The following is a 22,053-nucleotide window of genomic DNA, read 5'->3' as shown; positions in this document are numbered from 1 at the left end:
CTTTGTGAGCATATGAAACAAAAATAAAACAAAAATAAGAGGCTCCACAGCAGCTTAGACATGACATCGAAGCTTGATTTCAACACTGACAACTCAAAATTGTAGTTCTGTTTTAGTATTCTGTACAGCTCTACCCTTTAGAACTTTATAAGATCATTTTACAAAATGGATTTCAAATTACAGAACCAGAAGATGAAAACATTGGAAGCAAAAAAACATAACTAAAACAGGCAGGACAGGCTAACTTGCCATGGTTTCTATGACAACAGTGAGGTTTCCTTTCCCGTCAGTCAGGGCTACATAGGTTCCACCTTGGGCCAGGTGTCCAACAGTGTGCAGGTAGGTCCATCCTGGCTGGGTGAACTGAGTGGTGTGAGCTTTAAGGAAAACAATACAGTGAAACATTTATTAATTCACAGCTGTTTGATAATTTAGTTCATCAACCAAAGAGTCATTTTTTAAGGGCCAAGATCTATCAATCTAAATCAATCATTGTAACTAGGGATGTAACGGTATGAAAATGTAATCTCATGGTTCTAGTGACCAAAATGATCACGGTTTTCGGTATTATTGCGGTATTTTGAAAAGTGTGTTCAATGCCTTTAGCAGCAACTTTTTTCCTGCATGTTCTGCAGACATGATAACTATTTTTAATCAATTTCTTATAATAACCAAAATAGAGGGGAGATAAATGTCCTGAGCGCTGTCATCTCCTCCTCCGCCATAATTCCACCTTCGAGAAACACACTCTGCAGGCTACGCAGCGCGCCTGCGTGGTAACTTCAGAAGACTCAGATGAAGCTGGGAAGGATTAAACACACTTTTCCACACTGTGGTAAAAATGATATTTTAAATGAAAACGTTTTTATCATGGTTAATTGTTACACCGCTAATGGTTACAGCCCTACGTGTAAGAAAAAAACCTCATAAGTTAAAGTTGGTAGCTTTTCAGATCACTTAAAAATATGTTAAAATTAAATAAGCTCATTTCTGTGTCACGTCAAACATTTGGCCCATCACACATGGGTTCCCAAAACACAAAAGCAATATTTTGCATTTACTAAGTGTGAAAAAGAAAAATACCAAACAAATAAATTGCAGAAAGAACAACACACACAAAGAACCCTTTTTCTGAAATCCTGAAGAGTCTGCATTCTATGTTTTGTATGGGAATATGTAACCCAACCTTGTACAGTGACCATGTGATATTAGGTAAACTCTTAAAATCTGATAGTAGAAACCCCGTTTATTTCATAAAAGGTAACAGGGGAGTGGCAGGTAGGTGGAAGGCTCAACATCTGTGTGCAGTTTGGCCTTGTGGCTACATGGTGTGTGATGAGCTGTAGAGACACATGGGGCACTGACTGACTGACAGAAATCACTGTGTAAACATGGGAGAGCAACATGCATTCCCACGGTGCTGGTAGTCACTTTTATGCATCATCAAATCATTTGCCAGAAGTCGAAGCAGAAAGTGACAGAAAATGGAGGGAAGAGAGACAGGCAATGACATGCGAGAAAGGTTCCCCAGCCATGTTTTGTGCCTTAACCCAAAAGCTACAGGGTCCCTGTGAACGCTTGTTAACAGCTACGTTACTGTTACAAGCCTGGCTGCATTATCTTAGAACCAGAGGTTAGCGAGCCACCTTTCAGAGCCACAGTTCCGGCAAACTGACCAACTCAAAACTGAAAAATTATAAATGGAAATCAGGATTATAAAGCTAGAGAATATTGCAAGGATCAACTCTCCTGCTCATAAATTTGACATGCACTCTCAATTGAAAGTTACAGCTTTACTTCTTAAATGAGCAGCACATCTGAAAGTTATCCTTTTTGTTTGCTGCATTTGTAGCCTACACTTCTCTCAAATAATTGATGTGGGTGCACGAGCAACATACATTAGATAATATGTCTTTGTTAATTTAAAATGCAGTAAATGTGTTTCACCTGTGATCCAGATGGGAGACTCCACCACATAATTGCCGCTCCAGGGCTCCTCTGCTGTCATCAGCCCGTCTCTGCCAAATGGCAGCTCCTCGTAGTAGCTGGCCACCAGGTTCCAGGAGATGGTGCTGGAGGAAGAACACCCGGCATCAAGCAGACAGCTTCACCCAGGGGCTTCACCCAGGCTAGCCCTGCATAGTTACAGTCACTTCTATCCTCACCACGGTGTCTGTCTCTTGATTTTTACTTCTTAAACATGAAGTACATGAAGTTTCTCATTTGTTTGCTTTGAATAAATACAATAAACGCATATAAACTATAAAATAGTTAAACTTTTGCTAACACCGGAGCAATTTTATAATTATAAAGGGGGGGGGGGCAGGGGTCAGTAAGTACTTTTATTTATTTGATTAAGACAATGCACATTACTCAACATTTCTGTAAATGCGTGTGTTAGCCATTTGGCTAATTTTCGACTGTAGTCCTAGTTACCCAGCATGCATGTCTTTATGATGGGAGGAGACCGGAGTACACTGGCTTTTTTGGCGTCACCAGCATTGCTACATTGACATTTATTTAGTTATCATAGCAACCCATGAAGATAGGTTGGAGGTGTCTGGATGCACAAATCCGATCTGATTATTGATTAAGAAGCGGCAAATAATTATATAATAATTATATTGTGCCATAAGCAATTATAACACATTATAGACATGGCCTTTACAGAAAGTGTTTCGGAATTTTTTTTAAATTTTCTTCCATAACTTAAAAATGAATGGATGGAGGAATTGAACTTATAACCCATCCTACTGAATTAAACACATTTGGCCAGAAAAGCTCATTACTTTACAACAAGGTATTGCTTTTGTATTTCCTTACGAAGTCATGAGCCCGTTGACGTAGTTCTGGTTGAGGATGCGAGCCCAGCAGCCTCCTCCCACCTCATCGTTGAAAGTGCTGTAGTCCTCCGACGACCACAGCTTCTTCTGAGTCTTTACAGCCTCCATCACTGTGTGGGTGCCTGGGTAGTGGGCCCTGCAAGTCACACATACAACTCACAAGTAAAACATCTGGCTCTTAGAGACTGAGCATATACTAGCATGTAGTCAGATGGTTTAAATAAAACCTATAGGGAAGAGTAGTGTAGTACTGAAGCATTACACACTGTCACTTTTACTGTAATAATACTAGAGGAGAGAAGAAATCAATACTTTGACTAAAATGTGTCTGTGCGGCAATGCAGAGTATCAAATGTACTGAAAGTTGGCAATAATGCTTTGTCATATTTTGTCTCGTTTTATTTGACTATCGTAATTAAGTATATATCATTTAATATAGCCAGCGATTATTTCATTAAAAACAGCTATCCAAAAATTTAAATTCTGAAAACAGAGCACTGAGGTAATTTCTGTTAAAGAGGTTTGTAAATTAAAAAAGAAGAAGCTGGTACTATACCTGCCTCTATTTGTCTAACATAAATAAGCATTTGTGATAAGAATCCCTTGAATTTGGTTGCGAAAGAATTTTGCTCCAGATATGTAGTGATATACAGTTGACAAACATGTGATCTCTGGTAGACAAACTATGTAAGAGAGACACTGTTTCAAAATAAACTTATTGATATTTCAATGCGGACATAAAACTGATCAGAAATGATGATGCTATGATTGGTGCTTCTCTAGTAGCTTACAACACACAAACAGATGGAAGAATACGAGCTGATCCTCATGCACGCGAATACAAAACAGCAGTGCAGTGACAACAGGCACATCACTTTTGTTAGAACTGTATCATAACATGCAGGTAAAGACTAAGGACTACAGATTTAGTACTTGAGTGTTAACCGTTGAGTATTTTAATCAAGTTAGCGACAGATTCTGACAACAAGGTAATGTTACGCCGACTGGCAACAAGGGCTGTGCATGCAGAGGCCATGCGTGGAGGATGGTCCTACCCTATCACGTCTACAGCTCTGCTGAGCTCTGGGTCTAGCAGCAGAGACAGGGCAATGGGCTCCCACAGGTTGTCACTGGCTATGATCCCGACACTCCCCAGACCACTCCTATCCAGAGTGTACCGCAGCAGCTGGTACAGCCAGTGACAGCCACACAGGAAGACAGAGAGCAGAGGAAGATACAGTATTTGACTATAGAGTATTTGCTGCAACCATGCAAAACTAAAACTTTGGAAATAAGGAAAACTGACTTTAAAGCTGATTTATTTGATTCGGCCACTTGTGGGCAGACAAGCTGAAAATAAAGCATCTGAAATATTATCTTTTAAGTTGATATGGCTAATAGGGCTGCACAATATGAGGAAAATAAGCAATATGGTTGTTGAATATACCGATACCGATATTACTTGCGATAAAGACCGATAGTAAAAGTGTTCTGTTCTGCATTTCTGTTGCTTTTGGTTTATTATGCTATATACAACAAATGGCTTGCTGAATTTAAAACAAATGAAAGGAAATAATTTTCAGCGTTTTAGTGAACAAATTGAACATCAAATTGAATATCCTGTAAAAGTCAGAACTTTACATTTTAAAGTGCAGTTTTCTACTGAAATGCTCTTTTGACTAAGGCAAAAACGTGTTTCCCAATATTTCACAGCCTTTCATGATGTGTTTATGGCACCAGTTGATATTGCAATGACGATAAAAAAAGATACTTGGTGCATCTCTAATAGCCAATGTGTTTGCAAAAAGCGGACTATTTAAACATTTGGCAGACAAAGAGCAACATTTCTATTTATTCATTTCCAGTGGTCTTTATGGGCACCTGACAAATAAAAGTCTAATATTCACTCTCCGGAAGACTATGCCCACCAACTCCTGAGAAAAATTAAAATATTGCTGCTAAATGCTCCTTAATGTTCACCAGCTAGTCTCCAACTGTCTCCCATCCGGGCAGGCGGTGCACGATGGGTTTATCAAAGCTTTTTGCAAGAAACGGCTGACTGCTGCGACAGGAAATTAGGTTCTTGAGAACAGAGCTTGTGGGCTAGAACAAACAAAGACGATAACCTAAGGAATGTAGCTAGCCATCATGTGAATTACAGTACATGTTGAAATGTGCACAATTCTGCAGCAGCATTTATAACCCATAACGACAGCCTAAATGTAACATGATACACAAATCCGGCATGTGATTGGCAAAGGTCCAAAAAGCAGGAAAATCTACTGAGCGCCTGCATCCAACCGTCTACAATTACCACAGCGCCCTGCATCCACTCTGTGTGTCCGCCTGGCAGACTGTGTCTAAGATGGCCGAGTTAACACGCCAGTCCTCAATGACATAGTGGCATGTGTCAACAAGTTGTGTCAACTTGCTTGTGCAAAGTTTGCACTAAACTCCCAAGTAGAAATACAAAGTACTAGTACGGGAACCAGTATGAAGCTAAAAACAGTATATAATAGGGCTGGGTACCGAACTTGAACGCATACCGTACAACATTATCTGAGAGCAGAGATGCAAAGCTAGGAATCAATACTGGATAATCCAACTAAAAAAAACAAATGAGAGAATTGATTTTTCTGCCTAACCCTAGTGATTGTCTGCGGATTGGTCACTATGAGCGACGCCTTTAACTGTACACATAGTTAATCAAAACATCAAAATAACCAGCTTTAAAATCTTAAGACAAAAAGCATCATTGCATTATGTTTTCTACATGATAGCAGCAATATACTCCACAGTTAAATACACCAAAATGTTTAGTGGTAGAAATGTCATGCTTAATAGGAAAAGACCTTTCCGTGCATATGGATGTACTAAACAGGTGCTAGCACATATGTGGGTTACCAATCTTCAAATCCAACAACAACAACAACAAAAAAACAGCCACAAACATTCAGCTTTGATAGCACAGCCAGAAATCACTGGATAAGGAATCTAGCAATGGACATTTTACCATACGTGCATCACATTTGGTTAATCAGTTGTCAGGGATCAGATTGTCTCTTTAGTAAAATCACAGCACATGGTTGAAACCCCAAACCTTTACATTACAACTTCACTGTCATTGGGTAAACTACAGTGCCTGACTTGGACCAAAAACATGCAGGTACCCTAGATAAGGAGCTGCATGGCATCATCGTGTCTTGGTGATATACCACCTACATGGGTTTGTGTATGCATTTCGTTACATACAATCAGGTATTGACATGAACTCTTTTGTTCACCAGCAACTCTGGCTGGTCGTTTTCCCAAGTTAGCCACGCAACATTTTCACTAGCCACTATTATGTTACATTATTATTGCTCCGGCCGTGGACTGCGCACTGTATCTGGAGACTGGATGTGAAAGACGCTGTTACACACGTGTTTATCGTGCGTACCTACTCAACAAGAAGTAAGGCTACTCATTTGGAAATAAATCTGAAGATACTCAATTCCGGCATTGATCAAACGAGTGATTATGCAGTAAGAATTTGTATATTGTGCCACCTCTGTGTGTGACATAAAGTCAACTGTACTTACCCAATCACATCAACAGACTCATTTAGGTTTGGGTCAACCATTATAGAATTAGCGATGCTCCAATCACCATCTGCTGCGATGATGCCAACACCAGTGAGACCAACTTTATCCAGTGTGTCCCGGAGCACCTTGGCAACAAAGAAATGTTCACAGAGGAACCCAGCTAAAACTCAAAATCCTCTCAACCATTCAGATTCAAATGACTGGACACAACTCAATGTTGGTGGCTGTTTTTCTCTTTTAATTTACAATTTAGGCAAAAGCTAACCCCCCATAATGCACATTAGGCCATTAAATAAGGACATTTTAAGATAAGAGGTTAGACTTACCTTGATGTACTTGTTGTCATAACTTCGCTCATTCCAGATCTGAATAGATGAAAGCGAATTTTAGTTACACAGCAAACCTGTCCAGGTTCATTTGGAAACTGCTGCTGAAAGAAATCCCTCAAGCGGCATTACAAGTTCAATTTCTTCATGCAAAAGGGGTTGAATTCAAATTCATTTTCAATTCAAGTCATTCAGGCACCGGTATATTTACCCAGAACATTGTCACAAAGTTACAAATTGTGCAGCATTTTCATAGCTGGCTAATATTCCCATTTGTTTTCAACCCGTCTGTTGGAATCCATCAGCGCAGAATTGGAATTTAACTAGAAAGATTAACTTGTTCAGGTAGCCATGGGTCTAACCTGTTTAACTTGATCCATCAAGGAGTCCGAGCTGTCCGTGGTAAGCGTGTTGTGCAACATTAATAATAATCCGTGCGAAACACACAGCACTGTATATAGTTATATGGATTTGAAAAAAAGTAGTAACCCAGTTACTCGTTTCAGCCGGATCATAGAGCTTGAACACGAATGAGATTTAAAGTAAATAAGTACACACCCCAACATACTGAATGTCCAGGTCATGGTACTGCTTGGCACCAAGGACCCAGTTCACCACGTATGCTGCAGTGATGTCTGGGTAATCATAGGGCCAGTTCTTACCATGGCCCACCCAACCAGGAAATGCCCAGGGCAAACCTACATGAAGACGCACACAACAACACGGACACATGCAAGGATGAAGAGGCATTGTTTACCACCAGTGTATTACTAATTTCAAATTAACGGCCTCATCTATGCAATGCTGTTTTTATTCTAAATGCCCATTTCTTGTCTTTTTGCCTTTGTAATTTGAGAACACATAAAAGTAAAAATGTTAATGGAATGAAAAAAATGCCTATATGTTATGACACTGGGTTTTGTATATATCTGCAGAGGTAAGTAAGTCATATTTTGACATTATTCATCTCAGTTTAAACAGCTGCTTGTTTGAGCTTACGCTATACATGCTTACCTATAAGTGTGATATTTGGGTTCCTCTTCTTGGCCTCTTTCATCAGCCACCACTCATATCCTCGGAAGTAGTTCTCATCATTCTCATAGTGCATGTGTGAGGGCTCCGTTCCATCTTGAAAAAGATAAAGGTCCAATGTAATGTCAAAACTTGTTTTTCATCATGTCATTTATGGATCAAAGGTTTATCCAGGGTTTGTTTTTCCAGATCATCACTGCCGGCCCTCATTCCACCCTCTCCACATGCCTAACAGGCATTAAAACATAGATGCAAAGACATTTTCTGAAAGTCAACTGCCATAAATCCGAAATGTTAATCATCGGCCTGGGCTATTACCCACCACACCCAGGATTTCACACTCAACATTGATGGCTCCATTGTCACCCCCTCTGCCCAAATCCACCACCCTGGAGTCACCTTTGACCCCACACATTTGTTTGTGCCCCACATCAACAAAAGCTGCCTCTTTTCACCTCTGTAACTTGCCTGCCTCAGACCCTCACTGTTACTTACTGCTGCAGAAGCACTCAGGCATATATTAGCAACATCCATACTTTACTACTGTACCAGTCTCCCCTGCAGTACCACAAACAAAGTCCTCAATAAACTTAAGGATGTACAGAACTCCGCCGCCCACCCAGTACCCTCACATGACCACATTACCCCAGTCCTCCATGAGTTCCACGGGTTCACAGTTCAACACAGAATAAACTTCAAGATTGGAACTCCCCCCCAGAAAATGAATGGACAGCAATTTAAATAATCCATTAATTGTCCAAATTATCAAGCAACAATGCCAACCAGCTTCCATCTCCTCAAGGCAAGGATTTGCAAGTTTAATCAGTTTTGTTGCACTCCTGTAAATGAAATATCTTTGGGTTTTTGTAATTCGAAGGTGTCACCTTGGGCCCATGCAACTGCTAATGGGCATACTATTTTCTAGCAATTAATAAGTTGACATATAAAACAATTACTATTGTTTTAAGTTGTAGAGTATTGCTACCACATAAAACTCACCAGTAGTCTGGGCATCTCCTCCAATCTCTACCTTCAGTATGTGCAAAGAGGCTCCAAACTGTGGCTGAAGACAGAAAAAGGCTCACCAGTTAGCTAGTTCCCAAGTCCTAACTCAACGTCATTTTGAATTAAACTGTTGTAATGACTTACATCATATCATACCTTAAAAAGGTAGTCTAATATCTGGCTGCGGTAAGGCTCTGCATAATTTACCAGTAGACGAGACGTCGCCTAAAGGAAGTAGATGAATTGTTGTGCATGAGAAAATGAATAATGACAACAGAAACATTCAGGTAGCTACATTTAACGTACGCTTTGTCCTCCTGTAACAGATCTCCCTAAAGTTACCAGGAAGTAACGTTAGACTAGATAAAAACTGACTAAACTCACCCCTCCGCCGCTCAAACCTCCAATTCCGTCAAAAACTGCCCCCAGGCCCTCTTTATCGTTCAGAACATAAGTCTGAGAAAAGCAGAAACCCAAAGACACGCCGAGAAATACAAGAGTCAACGCCAACACTCGGTGCTCCATCCTGGGTAACTGGGGCTCTTTGGACGCTGCTCGCGGATGTAAGTCACATGACAATGCTGAGCAGTCACGTGGTCTCAAAAGAAATCCCTGTTTTCATTTTGAAATATTTTTAACTGTCTATGTTTTTTAATGTATCTAATGTTTCTTCATGTTGTCCGTCCTTTGATTGACCAAATAATGAAACTGTATGGTTTGGCAACTATCAATTACATTAATACAATGACAGATTCCTTTATGTGTGTGTGAAAGGCCACTACAAAATCTTACATTTTCTCTAATAATTAAAAAGAAATGAATAAATAAATATGCCTGTGACATATATTCTCAAAATAAATAATGTAGACTTCAGCACCCACAATTCTAGTGAGTTACTGCTTGGATTTGTGAGTGTTGAATGTGTGTTGTGAATGTGATACTTGAGGCTACATGGCATATGTCATATTGCGTTTAAATGGCTGATGATATCTCAGCACATACATCACACTTCCGCACTTTGCTGCGCGAAGATGCTCGTGTCGCTGGCGCGAAATTGGCAACTCCATGGCAACGGGACACCAACAACAGTAGTTCACGTTACCTGCTGTAGACAGGCTAAAATGGAGGAGCCGAGGATAGAGAAACTCAAGCTGTCACCTAAAAAAGTTTTTATCAACAACATAGACTCATACGCTTCTAAAAATATTGCCAAGGTAATTATACTTCAATGTGGAAAATATGAATAGAGTTAGTTACGCTGTGGCTAACGTTAACGTGAGTCAGCACTGCAGTTATTTGAACGTTAACGTTCCGTAGTTTGTAGAGTAAATATGATGAAATGCAGCTAACGTTGTTAGCACACAAACTAATAACACGTTTGTGGACAACTATACGAATTTATATTTTCTGCAGTGTTTGTGCGCATGTGTGGCCGAAGCACCTGTTGATTCTGATGGAGAGATAAAGACAGAGGAAGGGGAGAAGAGGGAGACATCAAACCGCGGCGGAGAAGCAGTTTCTGATTCTGATGCAGAGATTAAGACAGAGGAAGAGGAGAAGAGGGAGACATCAAACCGCGGGGGAGAAGCAGTTTTTAACGTTGTTGGAACAGTTTCCGACAAATCTGACGACAACAGGCCATATGTCCTGGAGGAGTATTTAGTAAGTACAAAAGTTGTGTATGCCTACTGCAACGTATTCTCATCAACGTGTTCTTGCAAAATCACTACAAACATTAATCTATTTAATACGGTGGCCCTGAAGTGCAAACAGCAAATCCCACAACATGATGGCATTGAAGAGACTGAAATGGAAAAGGTAGGTACGGATTATATTGCTTGTGTGGCATATATATGTTGAGGTATTTTACACTGTTATTACACTATTTTTTGATTTTATGTATTATTAAATACACAAATAAACAATACGGCAATCTACTTTATTACTTATGTGAGTAAGAGTTTTTCTAAAGTAATCCAGTGGGATTTTGGATCACATATTGGATCAAATCTTGGAAATGGTTTTTTTTTTTAAAGCAGAAGAGGGATTCCGAACTAAGATCAGATCATTTAACCCGTTTTACATTTGATGCCCTTTGGGGTCAAAGTAGGGCTGCATAATTATGGCCAAAATAATAATGATGATCATTTTTATCAAAATTTTGATCGCGATAATTCTCACGATTATTTGTTGATTTTAACCAAACAAATTGTATTGTCACGTAGGCTATTTATAACTGCGAGAGGGAGTGTGATGGACGTGGAGGCCGCGATAGCAGAGTTACCCGCGGCAACACTGGTACAAATACAGGTTTGCCTCTCATACTTAACAATACACAGCTGTGTTAATAGAAAAATAAAACTGTGGACAAATGTCGGAAGTGTGGACGTGTGGCCGGGCGCGGAGAGTAAGAGGAGAGAGAGTAGAGGAGAGATTCAACACAGGCACGGCTTTACAGACGAAATGGGTCATGTAACGCTAAATTAAACCATATCCATATAAACAGCATTGCAGCGGATAAGAGGACATTAGCACCGGTGCGTCCTAGAGGAGCTAACAGCTAACAGGGTTAACAAATGTTGCGTTTACTAGTAAACTGGTAAACCTTGAGACCGACGTATAACCGAGTGCTATCTGTTGAGTTTTCCTCCCGTCCCTCTGTCCTCTGTGACTGTATACATCTAGAAACTAAGCTGCACGGGGTGCAGGGAACTACTCTGATTGGCTCATGATCAGACGGTAGTAGCGGTATATTGGCTTTGCAAAAAAAACGGAGCGTTCTATGAAATGTTGCTTTAAAAAAATAATCGCTCGATCCCGCAAATTTGATCGGGGGAAGTCAATATCGTGATTGCGATTACAATTCGATTAATTGTGCAGCCTTAGGTCAAAGGGCAAGTCGGATCCAAGTCAACTGTAACATTGGATTTCATGATGTTATTTCGGTATCCCTCTTTTGCTTTTGAAAAACACATTTCCAAGATTTGATCCAATCCATGATCCGAAATAACTCTGGATTGCTTTTGAAAAACTGAGCCCAGGGGATTTGGGATCAAACAATACATACAATAAAAAAGTAACAGTGTCAAATACACCAACATATACTGTTTGCCGCACAACCAATCAGGAAGAGAATTAATGTCCAAAACATACAGCCTTTTGCGTTTCAGTCTCATTAATGCTGTCGTGTTGTGGGGTTTGCTTTTGGGTTGTGGGTTTTGCTATCATGGTTTACACTTCAGGGCCACCGTAACTTAAAGATCAATTTAAATCCAGGAATTCTGACATTTATTTTTGATGTTTTGTACCGTACGTATTCAAGCAACCGAACAGGGAGGAGCTACTTTCAAAGCTGATGGACTGTGATGTTGTCATCTACAACATTAGTCAGCACAGCGATCAGCTGGAGGAGGCCCTCTGGGCTGTTTCAGGTAAGGGCCTCTCCATTGGCTGGTTGATAGCTTTAGTTCATTTAAAGTTAATGCATTTACAGTATGTAGCCTTACATTGGTTTGATGTTTAATATTCAATCAGAAATCAACATTATCTGTCCTGTAATGATGACTTGAGGTGCTGGCATGGTACCCAGTACTCTTATCTTTACTTGCCTGTAGTGTTAGATTAATATTTTTTCTTAATGTTGCTCACAGATACAGCCCCTTGGGGGACTATCCGTCTGTACTCAGAAATACTGCTACAATCATTAATAATTTCAAAACATAAGTCCCATCGACCACTTCTGTTTCTAATGTCGTACCATGTTGTACCGACTCCAGAAACTGACCTAAAGTTCTGTCTAATACAAATAGGGGATTTCTGTTGGGTTTATGTAATTGCTGATGCCTTTACATATCATATCTGTAGATAAGTTTTGAAGATAATATGTAACTTTGCAATTATGTCTGAATTCATGATTTGTACCCTTAAAAAGGGTCTTTTTTTAAAAAAACAATAGGGAGAGATTGGCTACATCCTAAACCTTAGCCTTATCTGAAAAGCATTGAATTCTTACAAAATAGTTAGATGTAATAATATCAATAATAATAATAATACTTTAATTAATGAATCAGGTAATGAATCCGCTTAAATTGTTTTTTGCAGCTCTCCACAATGAAATGGACCATTTCTCTGGACCAAAGATGTTCATCCTTGTCTCCACGGTGATGACCTGGGCCTGCAGCAAGCCACTCAGTCCTGTAAGTGGACACATACAGCACCCTGGCTTTTTTTGTATTCCTGATTGTTAAAAGTTTGCTATTATCTCCAGTCCCAGCATGCACTATGCAGTCTATAACATGAATAAAATAAACACTATAAACTAAACTGCAAGTAGTAAAAGTATGAGTATATAAGATACTTTTGTTGTAAGTAGCATCCCTCTTGTATTGTTCTTGTATTGTGTAACAGGATGCCATTTTCACCGATGAGGAATACAGGAAAAGAAGATCACATCCCAATTTCATACAACACATTGACCTGGAGAGGAGGGTGGTCAAAATGGGCAAAACTGTAAGTTTTAAAATTCCTTTACATTTGGTATAAGAGAGACACACACATGTGATTGACACATACAACTCTGTCACTTGGCTGTTGCTTTTAGAACAGGACATTGTTCTCAACATACGTGGTAGCCTCAGGACTTCAGTACGGGATGGGCGAGCAGGTCTTCCACTTCTTTTTCAAGGTGAGATTTTAAAAACAACTGTTTCTGTTCTCATTTACGTACACAACCCCGGAGATTACAAACCAAAAGAGGGTCAGACGTGTTTTCAAATGTCTCCGGTACAGGGGTAGGAAACACTAGAGCAGGGAGAATGAAAACGTAGCTAAAAGATATTCGATTTTAAACCAAAACGTAGTAATGTAAATGTAGCCATTTCACGCATCAGACTCAAAGGCCAAAGACCAACACCAAAGAACCAGTGGTATTTTGGTAAAAAGGTTGCTATTTATGCAAAGAAATTTGTACATTACAGATGTGGAGCTGATAGTCTTAATTATTTTTGTATCAACTCATTTGGCAATGCCTTAAATGCAACGGACATTTACTAATACAAAGCAGTCACACACTTTAGCTTTAAGTACACATTTCACACTACAATCGTTGTGTCATGTGTGAATTTGCTTTCCACCTGTCCCTAATTGGACTAATCTGTATCGTTAGACATCATGGCTGGGACAGGAACAGGAAATACCTGTGTTTGGAGACGGCAACAACGTTGTCCCCACAATTCACGTCACTGACCTGGCAAGGTCGGACACACTTGCATGATTCTTCTTAATAGCTTCTGAACAACAAAAGTCGTTAAATAATCTAATCTACAGATTTATGGCATAGACAATGAGATATAAAGCCATTATTGATATGATAAAAACAGTGTGATTTCTTTGTGATACAGTGTGATTCAGAATGTGATTGAACATCAGCCCAAGAAGTATTACCTGCTCGCAGTGGACAACTCCAACAATACCATGGAAGAGATTGTGAAGGTGTGTAGACCAACTGATCTGACATCTTTTGTCTAAATTAGACACATTTAGGCATGTAACAATTATTACATAGTTGTCTAATTGTCAATTTATTTTTCATAATCCCTGTTTATTGTATCTGTGTTATTACATAATCTGGCTCACATGACAGTGATGTACCCATGAATTGTATCCTGGAATTAATTCAACACTTCATTTGTTTGAAAAAGGATTAAATAAATATATATTTTTAAATTGGACTGAATGAGACAATTACAGTATATTGTTAATCACAGTTATTTCTGAGACAACTAATTGTACAGGAAAACGTGGAATTGTTACAGCTCAAGACACATCACATCATCCTATCACTGAATTAAAAATGTAATAAGCATGTTATGTAAAAACTAAAATTTGAATCTGGTAGAATACCTGATCAATCTAGAACTTTACTGCAATATGAAATCAAAACAATGTATTACGGTAGGTTATTACATTTGGGACAGTGTGATACATAAATGTGTTCAACAATGCTTGATACAGAATTTTTTCTACATACAGATAAAATGATATGTGACTTCTCTGTCCAACAGGCAGTTGCCTCTGTACTTGGACCAGGGAAGATCCAGAAAAGGCCATTTGAGGAAAGCTTCCTCACACAGGACCTGAGTGTATGTTGTACATCTTTAAATTACAATTACTTTACTGCAATTAAGAGTTTGTTTTTATCTGTGTGGATGGCTGAAATATTCACGATCTTGCTCCAATATTGCTATTGAACTAGAAATGAAGGCTGACTCCCTCCCAGCTCAACATTTCCAGAGCCTTAACAACATAGTCCAGCATTTTTTAGATTTTTTTATGTGCTTTCTCTCTGAGAGTGAGATGGGAAGATGGATATATATATATATATATATATATATATATATATATATATTTTTTTTTTTTATATATATTTATCTCATGTTCGCGTGTTGCTGAAATCAGGACATGGTTAGTTTAGTGAAACTAAAAACATGAAACATTGTTACGGAAAACCTGGCTCTAATCAAAGTCAAACACATACCCACCAACAACTCTAAAGTTACTGAATATACAATATATCTGTTGTGTTTAATGTGTACAGTAAAGGAAATATAAAAATGACAACTGTGCAGTAACTGTGGGCATCTTCCTGGAGCCTCGTCACCTGTCATCATCTGTACAAAGACAAAAAAAAAAAAAAAGTGCTCTCCAACCAAATCTGGCAACCCGTCCTACAGCACGTGGTGCTCCAGAGCATTGCCTGGCAGATGATAAACTGCTTTTCTAAATAAAATAGGACATGGGACATGAGATTGCTATCCATATTTTCATCGCACTCAAGGAAACAATAAGGAATCAGCTTATTTGTTGTTATTTGTTGAACCATTCTTTTTAAGATCTATTGACATGTTATTTCCCCTTGACAGGTAATGGAAATTGATTCCTTGCTGGTCAACCTATGCATGGAGGCTGTCCATGTAAAGGAACTGTTCTCTATGAACTGGCTGTGTGAGTCTGGTCTGGTGGAGAACATAGAGCTTATTGTAGAGGAATACCAGCAGAGCAGGGGACTACTGGTACGTACTAAATCACAAACATGTCCCTGTCCGAAGAATACACTACAAACACACTTTAAATCATAATGAAATGGTGAACTACACAAAATGTCATAGGTTTCAAGTTGCTACTTTTCCCAAATGTCTGAAAATGATGACGACAGTCAGGTAGAAAGCAAAGGGAGGGATGTTTTTTGATCATGCACAACATAACAAAACATGCAAGGATTAAATCCCCCTCCCAATACCATGGATATAGTGCCGTGCAACCAGTGCTGCCAAAAACACTTATGCACTTCAATAGCCAAAACAACTCTGTTTTAATCCAAACCACCATCTTTTTACTAAACTAAACAAGTTGTTTTGGTGCCTAAAATGAACTGTCATCACCGCATGATGCTCAACTGTTCAGGCTAAACTACCACGGCTGCTGCTAGGACCGTCATCTGGCGGGTGCCTGTATCCGGCTCACAGTCACCTATTGGCGGCCAAACAACTGCTGCTGGTAGCCGGCGTCCCAGGGCTCTGTATCGGCAGACTGTTCACGTTACAGCGTTTAATCAGTTTAAAATACTTGTATTTTAGGTATTTAATTCAAATATGGTCTAGGCTAATGCTGAATTATGAGAGGAGGGGATACATTCTGTCCCCACTGGGAATAAAACAATACAGCAGAGGCAGGGATATGTAGATGCCCCTGGCAAAATTTCATCCTGATGACCGTTGTCTTGGTACTTATTAAGTTGTACAAGATAATTAAGTAGGTTCTCTGCAGCCCATCCGCCTGTGTGTACTGGGTCCTCCTGCCGTGGGAAAGAGCACAGTGTCCAAACAGATCTGTCGTTACTATAAACTCCATCACGTCACGCTGAAGGAAACCATCTCTGAAACCATTGCACAACTGGTGAGCTTCTCTTAAGGCACACCAACACACATGCACAAATAGAAATATATACATTTCATGACCTGTACACGTCTTTAATGTCATTACAATTCCATTTCTGTCCCCATTTCTAGGAAGATAATGTGAAGAATGCTGATCCAGATGGAGACAATGAGGACTTCGCAGATGAGGCCGAGAAGCTGCTGAACAGCCTGAAGGAGAACATGGAGCACCACAGTGGTACACATTGTTTATTTGCCCGCTACCACTTGCATACACTCCTAGAAACACCCACTTAGTCTGTCCTTCTCACTGATTAGTCCTTGGTTTATGTCAGAATTCATCCCCTTCCTTTGTGTTCAGTGTCAGTTTGACGGGAGCAGCGCAGAAGAGATACGTCAGGCGGAGCAAAACGCTCACACTATAGTGAAGAAAAAGGAGCGTTTACTCCCTGTCAGAGACTGGTGGATTTTGGGAATTATAAACCCATTTTGCACAGTATTTTTGTTTTAAAGCTGCAGTAGGTAGAAAAAAAAATTACCTTCCCATTAGGTGATCAAGGGCATACTGTAACATTTACGATTACTTGTTATTCTGAATAGCAAGGGGGCAATGAAATCACAATAGAACTTGAAACACTCTGCCCTGAATTAATCTGGGCCCGTGGCCTTACTACTTGGAGCAGATTATACTACCGCTTTACATTTTCAGTGCATTAGAGTCTAGATCAAGATTAGTAGATAAGTAGATTCACTTAGTTTGGGCATTTACCTGAATCTGAAAAATGATCGTATCATCATCAGATGCATTACTAGATGTAAATAAATTTGCATAGAGTTCTCTAAAGTATTTATTTATATATTAAGGATTAAATAATAAATAATATTTTTACAAAGGGTTAATAAATAAATAATCCCAGAGGAAGACTACTTTTTTTAAAATAGGCTACCTGGCCAATAATTTGCCTGGTTGATCAGCATTTGCTTATTGACCTGAACACTGAAGATGGTAATATATATGTTCTTTAATATGATATCATCATACAGTATAGATCTTTCATGGACAAAGAAGATGTTCAGCTCCTCTCTGTTGCATGAAGCTAGACGTCTCTTTTGGCTGTTTACACCTGCTCTTTTTCTTATATATATTTATTTAAAAGAGCTTCACAAGACATTATTTTTGGCTGCTTTTAACTGCTTTAAAAGATTCCCACAAAATACAATCGGAACAGCACTGATATAATTACCTGACAAAAACTCATCCATATACCCTTGAAAATGAGGTAAGGACAAATTAAAAGACATGGTACGGGGATTGTGATCTGAAATCAATATTCCATGGTATTTTTTTTTTGCAATACATCTTAGATTACTTTTTTTTTTTTTTTTTAAATCTGTCTTTCACAGGTCCAATGTGCAATACTAAATTTTAAGAATTTCCCTTTAAGATTTTTTTTTTGCCACAATATGTCAACGTCTTTGTCCATTATGTCTTTTGGAAGATGAGCTGTTGGTGAAAGTGGTGAAGGACAAGCTGATGTCTAATCCATGCAGAAACCAGGGCTTTGTTCTCGACGGCTTTCCCAAGACGTATGAACAAACCAGAGAGCTCTTCTATGGTGAGACACTGACACATACTGTAGTACAGTAGCTTCACTACTGCATACTATCTGTACATACTACATCTGTATGTTTTGTTTTTATTTATTTTTCAGCTGAAGATGAATCAGAAGATGGAACATCCCAGATGTCTTCATACAGGAGGAAGATCATGCCAGGTCTCTGTATTGGTATTTAACATGGAGAAAGTCACAGTTAAATGTTATTTAGGCATTCTTGTAGACGTTCACAAGGACAAACTACAAATATGTCACTCGAAACAAAAAACAAGTTGCAACGAGTTTTCAACAATCACAAAAATGTCCATAAGGGTATTAGTCTATGTTGACGACATTCCACATTCCCGGGTTTGTTCAAGTGCTGCGGGAAATTCCTCCCGATGTCCCTGTTTTTAGGTCGGATGGCCGTCCCCTTCCTCTGTCTCTGTGTTGGCGTTCTAACCTCCGGTGGATTTCTGAGGACTATGGTTACCTGGTCCTCAGATCTCTGCAAGGTAAATCCAGACAGCTAGCTAGACTATTTGTCCAATTGGAGTTTCTGTTGAGGACTAGAACAACCTTTGAACGTATACACGTTCCACCAAAACAAGTCCTTCCTGAGACTGTTTAGGAAAGGCATCTTTTCTCCTTCTGACGCTTAGCGCCGCCCAACATGATTGTCATTGGTTTAAAGAAATTCCAATAAACCAGAGCGCGTTTTTCTCCCATCACGGAAGGCTGTGTGGACTAGCCAGACCCTCCTCCGCAGCGCTGCAGAGAAGGATCTGGCAAAGCAAGACCATAGGGATATTTCTAAAAAGGCTTGAGTGTTATAGTAACTGTAATAGTTGGCATGTGTGTGTCGCAGAGTTTGTGTTCTGCCTGGATGCGTCGGATGCCTTCCTGAAGGAGCGGGTGATGAACCTGCCTGAAAGGCAGGTACAGGAGAACAACTACAATCAGGAGCACTTCCTACAACAACTGGCCAGATACAGAGAGAACAACGCGGAAGATGATACTGTTGTAAACTACTTTGATGAGATGAACATCACCCCTCTGTGCCTGGGTAATCCATGAAGCATGATATACCTGTAGTAAAGAGGGTTTGTTGGCTAAGCTGTATGTTCAGCCTTCACCCCAAATAGTGGTGAAGGGTGACTACGGGGACAGGGGGATTTTTTCTTTTTTAGAAAGTTTCCTGATCTCACGCTCACAAGAAACCAGTCCAAGGCTAGCAAAAAAAACTTCTGTTTTTGTAATGTGTGAAAGTTAATGTACAGTTGCCTTGTCATCTTTAAGTTTGTTGATGCCACTATTAGGTACATTTTGTTTCTTTTTCAGGAAGAGGAACACCTCCTCCTCTGTTGCCATTCTGACTGGTACTCAGATTGGTTTCTCGTGCACAACAGAAGAAAAAAAATTCCCAGTTCCCCTTTAGGGGCTCAGTATTCAAGTCGGCATTGAGTGAATTTGCCATAGATTCAGCCTATCGCTGACGGATATTTTCATCATGTCTAACCTTACTGTGTTCTCTGCCGTCCTCTCCAGAGATAACCAGCAGCAATGAACCTGACTGCCTGCTGCTGATGCAGAAGATCTTCGACACGGTGGGCCAGCCCAGGAACTACGGCCCTAGTAGCCAGGAGGTGGAGGAAGAGGAGAGGAGAAAGGCTGAGGAGAAGACGAGAAGAGAGGTCCAGGGAAAGGCCGAGGAGGAGAGGAGGGAGTTAGAGGAGGCCAAGCACAGGGCTGCACGCTGGGAGGAGTGGGTAGGTACTGGGGGGAGAGCTGTGGTTTGGTTTTTATTAAGCACATCTGCTGTCATCACAAAGGTCTATAACTGTTTTCTCAAATGGTTTTAGTAAGTCTCACCTCACCCTCTGTACAAACACTGTAATTTGAAAAAGAAGTGTGAGCCGGATGTAACATTTCCTATCACGTTTGATGTTAAGGCTCGGTATTGTAGGGTTGACAATTGGTGCTTTCACAAAATATGCACATTTCTATCAGTTATTACATTGTACTCACCAAAGTAAAAGCAATCAGATCAATGAGACTGGTTTGAAAACTTGACCCAGATTAACGTATTGAAGAAAAAAAAGCTGAAAAGTAAAACGATTACCCACAAGGCCTGTTTTAAATATCTATCACAGTTTACAGACCAACTCACCGCTTCAACTTTGACATTCTTCTCTTTACATACTGTAGATGTGTTTACACAGTTTTCCTGTGCAATAAGCAACATTTCAGGTGCCCCCATTTTTATACTTCCCTGTATGAAAAACTCAAATTCTACTAAACCAGTGTATCCTTTAAGTGAGTTTGATAGTGAGAGTCAATATTGTAGATTCAGTTTATGCATTCCATTATGTGTGTTAGACTCAAGGTTTGGAGGAGGTGAGACAGCAGGAGGAGGAGCTGCTGGAGGCCCACTCCGTCCCTATGAGGAACTACCTGATGGAACACGTCATGCCCACTCTGACCCAGGGCCTGATCCAATGCTGCACAGTCCAACCACAGGACCCTGTGGACTTCCTGGTATTACCCTCAGTGCTGCTTATCACCTAATTCTTATCATATGGCTTCACTTTATTTTGATCATGTCCTCTTTTTTTGGTTTGTCTCATTCCAGGCGGAGTTCTTGATCAAGAAAAATCCATTTAGCTACTGAAAGTGGGGGTAATTTTTTCTGGTTGCACCTGCACACGTGTAAAATACAAACCAACTTAAATAAAATTGTTTTTCCTCTTAATTTTCCCGAGCTCTTTAGTATATTAAAACTGAAGTCAATTACGTGCATCATGTCTGGTAGAGGAAAACCTCCTGGAGTCGTTTAGACTTGTCCCAGTATTCCAGCCATCGCATGCCAAGTGTCCCTTGGTTCATGCTGGGATTTGGATTATGTCTGATTTGTAAGTGGCCCATTCTGCTGCCCCTGTTGTATTTACACACAGTTTTGTTTGGGCTCTTGTGTGCCGGCCATTGCTTGAAAGCACCCTAAAAAAGCAGCTGAAAGTGTGTATGAAGCCAAAAGCTAATTAGGAAGTTAATTTGCGTAATGAACTTGGTAAACTCCAAAGTAGACACGCTCGGGCCATAATTGCTTTGATTTGGCTTCTGATATCCAGGAAGGATAAATGTTACAAATGGCAGCTAATTTGTGTACCTCTCATGTTGCCACTCGCGACTCCAAAGTGTACATAATTGGTTGCGACGGAACACCAAATTATTTCATCGTACATACTTAATCACCACGTGGGGAAATGAGTTGAGATTATTTGGGAAACATGGTGACGCAAGCCGCTGCAAGACAATTTGCCTGCACCATCTGTGAGTCCAGGTACAAACACTATATGGAGAGTTTTTTAAAGTGAAACACAGATTTAGACAGTAAATATGATACTAAAATATTGTCATAGTCTTATGCGATCGGACATGGAGCAAATTTTCTATCTTAGTGAACTGTCTGAAGATCTTGAATGTAATTGTATTATTTCAGTACCAGTAATACTGCAGTGAATGTCTTGCATTCAAATCTTACAAAAAGTACTTAAGTATGGGCAGCCACATACATTAAGCATAAACAATAAAAGTACTAATTATGCACAATGGCCCCATTCATTAGTGTTAACAATTTAAAGGAATTTATTAGGACTTTAGCTTATTCACCGTATCCCCCAGAGTTAGATAAGTTCATTCATGCCCTTCTCATCTTTGTGCATGATTTGTATAGT

The 22,053-nt window shown here is 39.7% G+C and overlaps 2 protein-coding genes across 4 annotated transcripts in view; one reads left to right on the top strand and one right to left on the bottom strand.

Moving 5' to 3' along the window:
- The window catches only part of galcb (galactosylceramidase b), a 379,778-nt gene extending 370,419 nt beyond the window's left edge, over positions 1–9,359 (bottom strand). For 2 of the 3 annotated variants that reach the window (XR_004654839.1, XM_034858490.1), the window contains exons 1-10: positions 9,175–9,359; positions 8,947–9,015; positions 8,785–8,848; positions 7,768–7,881; positions 7,312–7,451; positions 6,754–6,792; positions 3,899–4,029; positions 2,824–2,979; positions 1,948–2,072; positions 250–377 (exon numbers count right to left, since the gene is read on the bottom strand). Coding sequence is in view for 2 of the 3 variants with exons in the window: in XM_034858490.1 (XP_034714381.1) it covers positions 250–377; positions 1,948–2,072; positions 2,824–2,979; positions 3,899–4,029; positions 6,754–6,792; positions 7,312–7,451; positions 7,768–7,881; positions 8,785–8,848; positions 8,947–9,015; positions 9,175–9,315 (1,107 nt within the window). In the remaining variant the exon portion in view is untranslated. Of the gene's footprint in view, positions 1–249; positions 378–1,947; positions 2,073–2,823; positions 2,980–3,898; positions 4,030–6,424; positions 6,553–6,753; positions 6,793–7,311; positions 7,452–7,767; positions 7,882–8,784; positions 8,849–8,946; positions 9,016–9,174 lie in introns of all 3 variants that reach the window. The other variant, XM_034858491.1, reaches the window with a different exon arrangement.
- A 443-nt stretch (positions 9,360–9,802) lies between these two features.
- ak7b (adenylate kinase 7b) lies at positions 9,803–21,109 on the top strand. Its single transcript, XM_034858489.1, has 18 exons — positions 9,803–10,004; positions 10,204–10,452; positions 12,113–12,221; positions 12,892–12,986; positions 13,198–13,299; positions 13,391–13,474; positions 13,955–14,043; positions 14,190–14,280; positions 14,853–14,930; positions 15,711–15,860; positions 16,615–16,743; positions 16,857–16,962; positions 18,224–18,340; positions 18,437–18,499; positions 19,188–19,385; positions 19,868–20,088; positions 20,699–20,857; positions 20,952–21,109. The coding sequence occupies exons 1-18, from the start codon at positions 9,822–9,824 to the stop codon at positions 20,988–20,990; spliced, it is 2,262 nt and encodes a 753-aa protein (XP_034714380.1). The 5' UTR covers positions 9,803–9,821; the 3' UTR covers positions 20,991–21,109.
- Positions 21,110–22,053: the final 944 nt, after the last annotated feature.

This window comes from Etheostoma cragini, chromosome 20, assembly GCF_013103735.1.
Source record: "Etheostoma cragini isolate CJK2018 chromosome 20, CSU_Ecrag_1.0, whole genome shotgun sequence".
In the NCBI taxonomy this organism is placed as follows: Eukaryota; Metazoa; Chordata; class Actinopteri; order Perciformes; family Percidae; genus Etheostoma; species Etheostoma cragini.
Note: the sequence above shows the minus strand (reverse complement) of the source record. Positions and strands in the feature narration are given on the sequence as shown.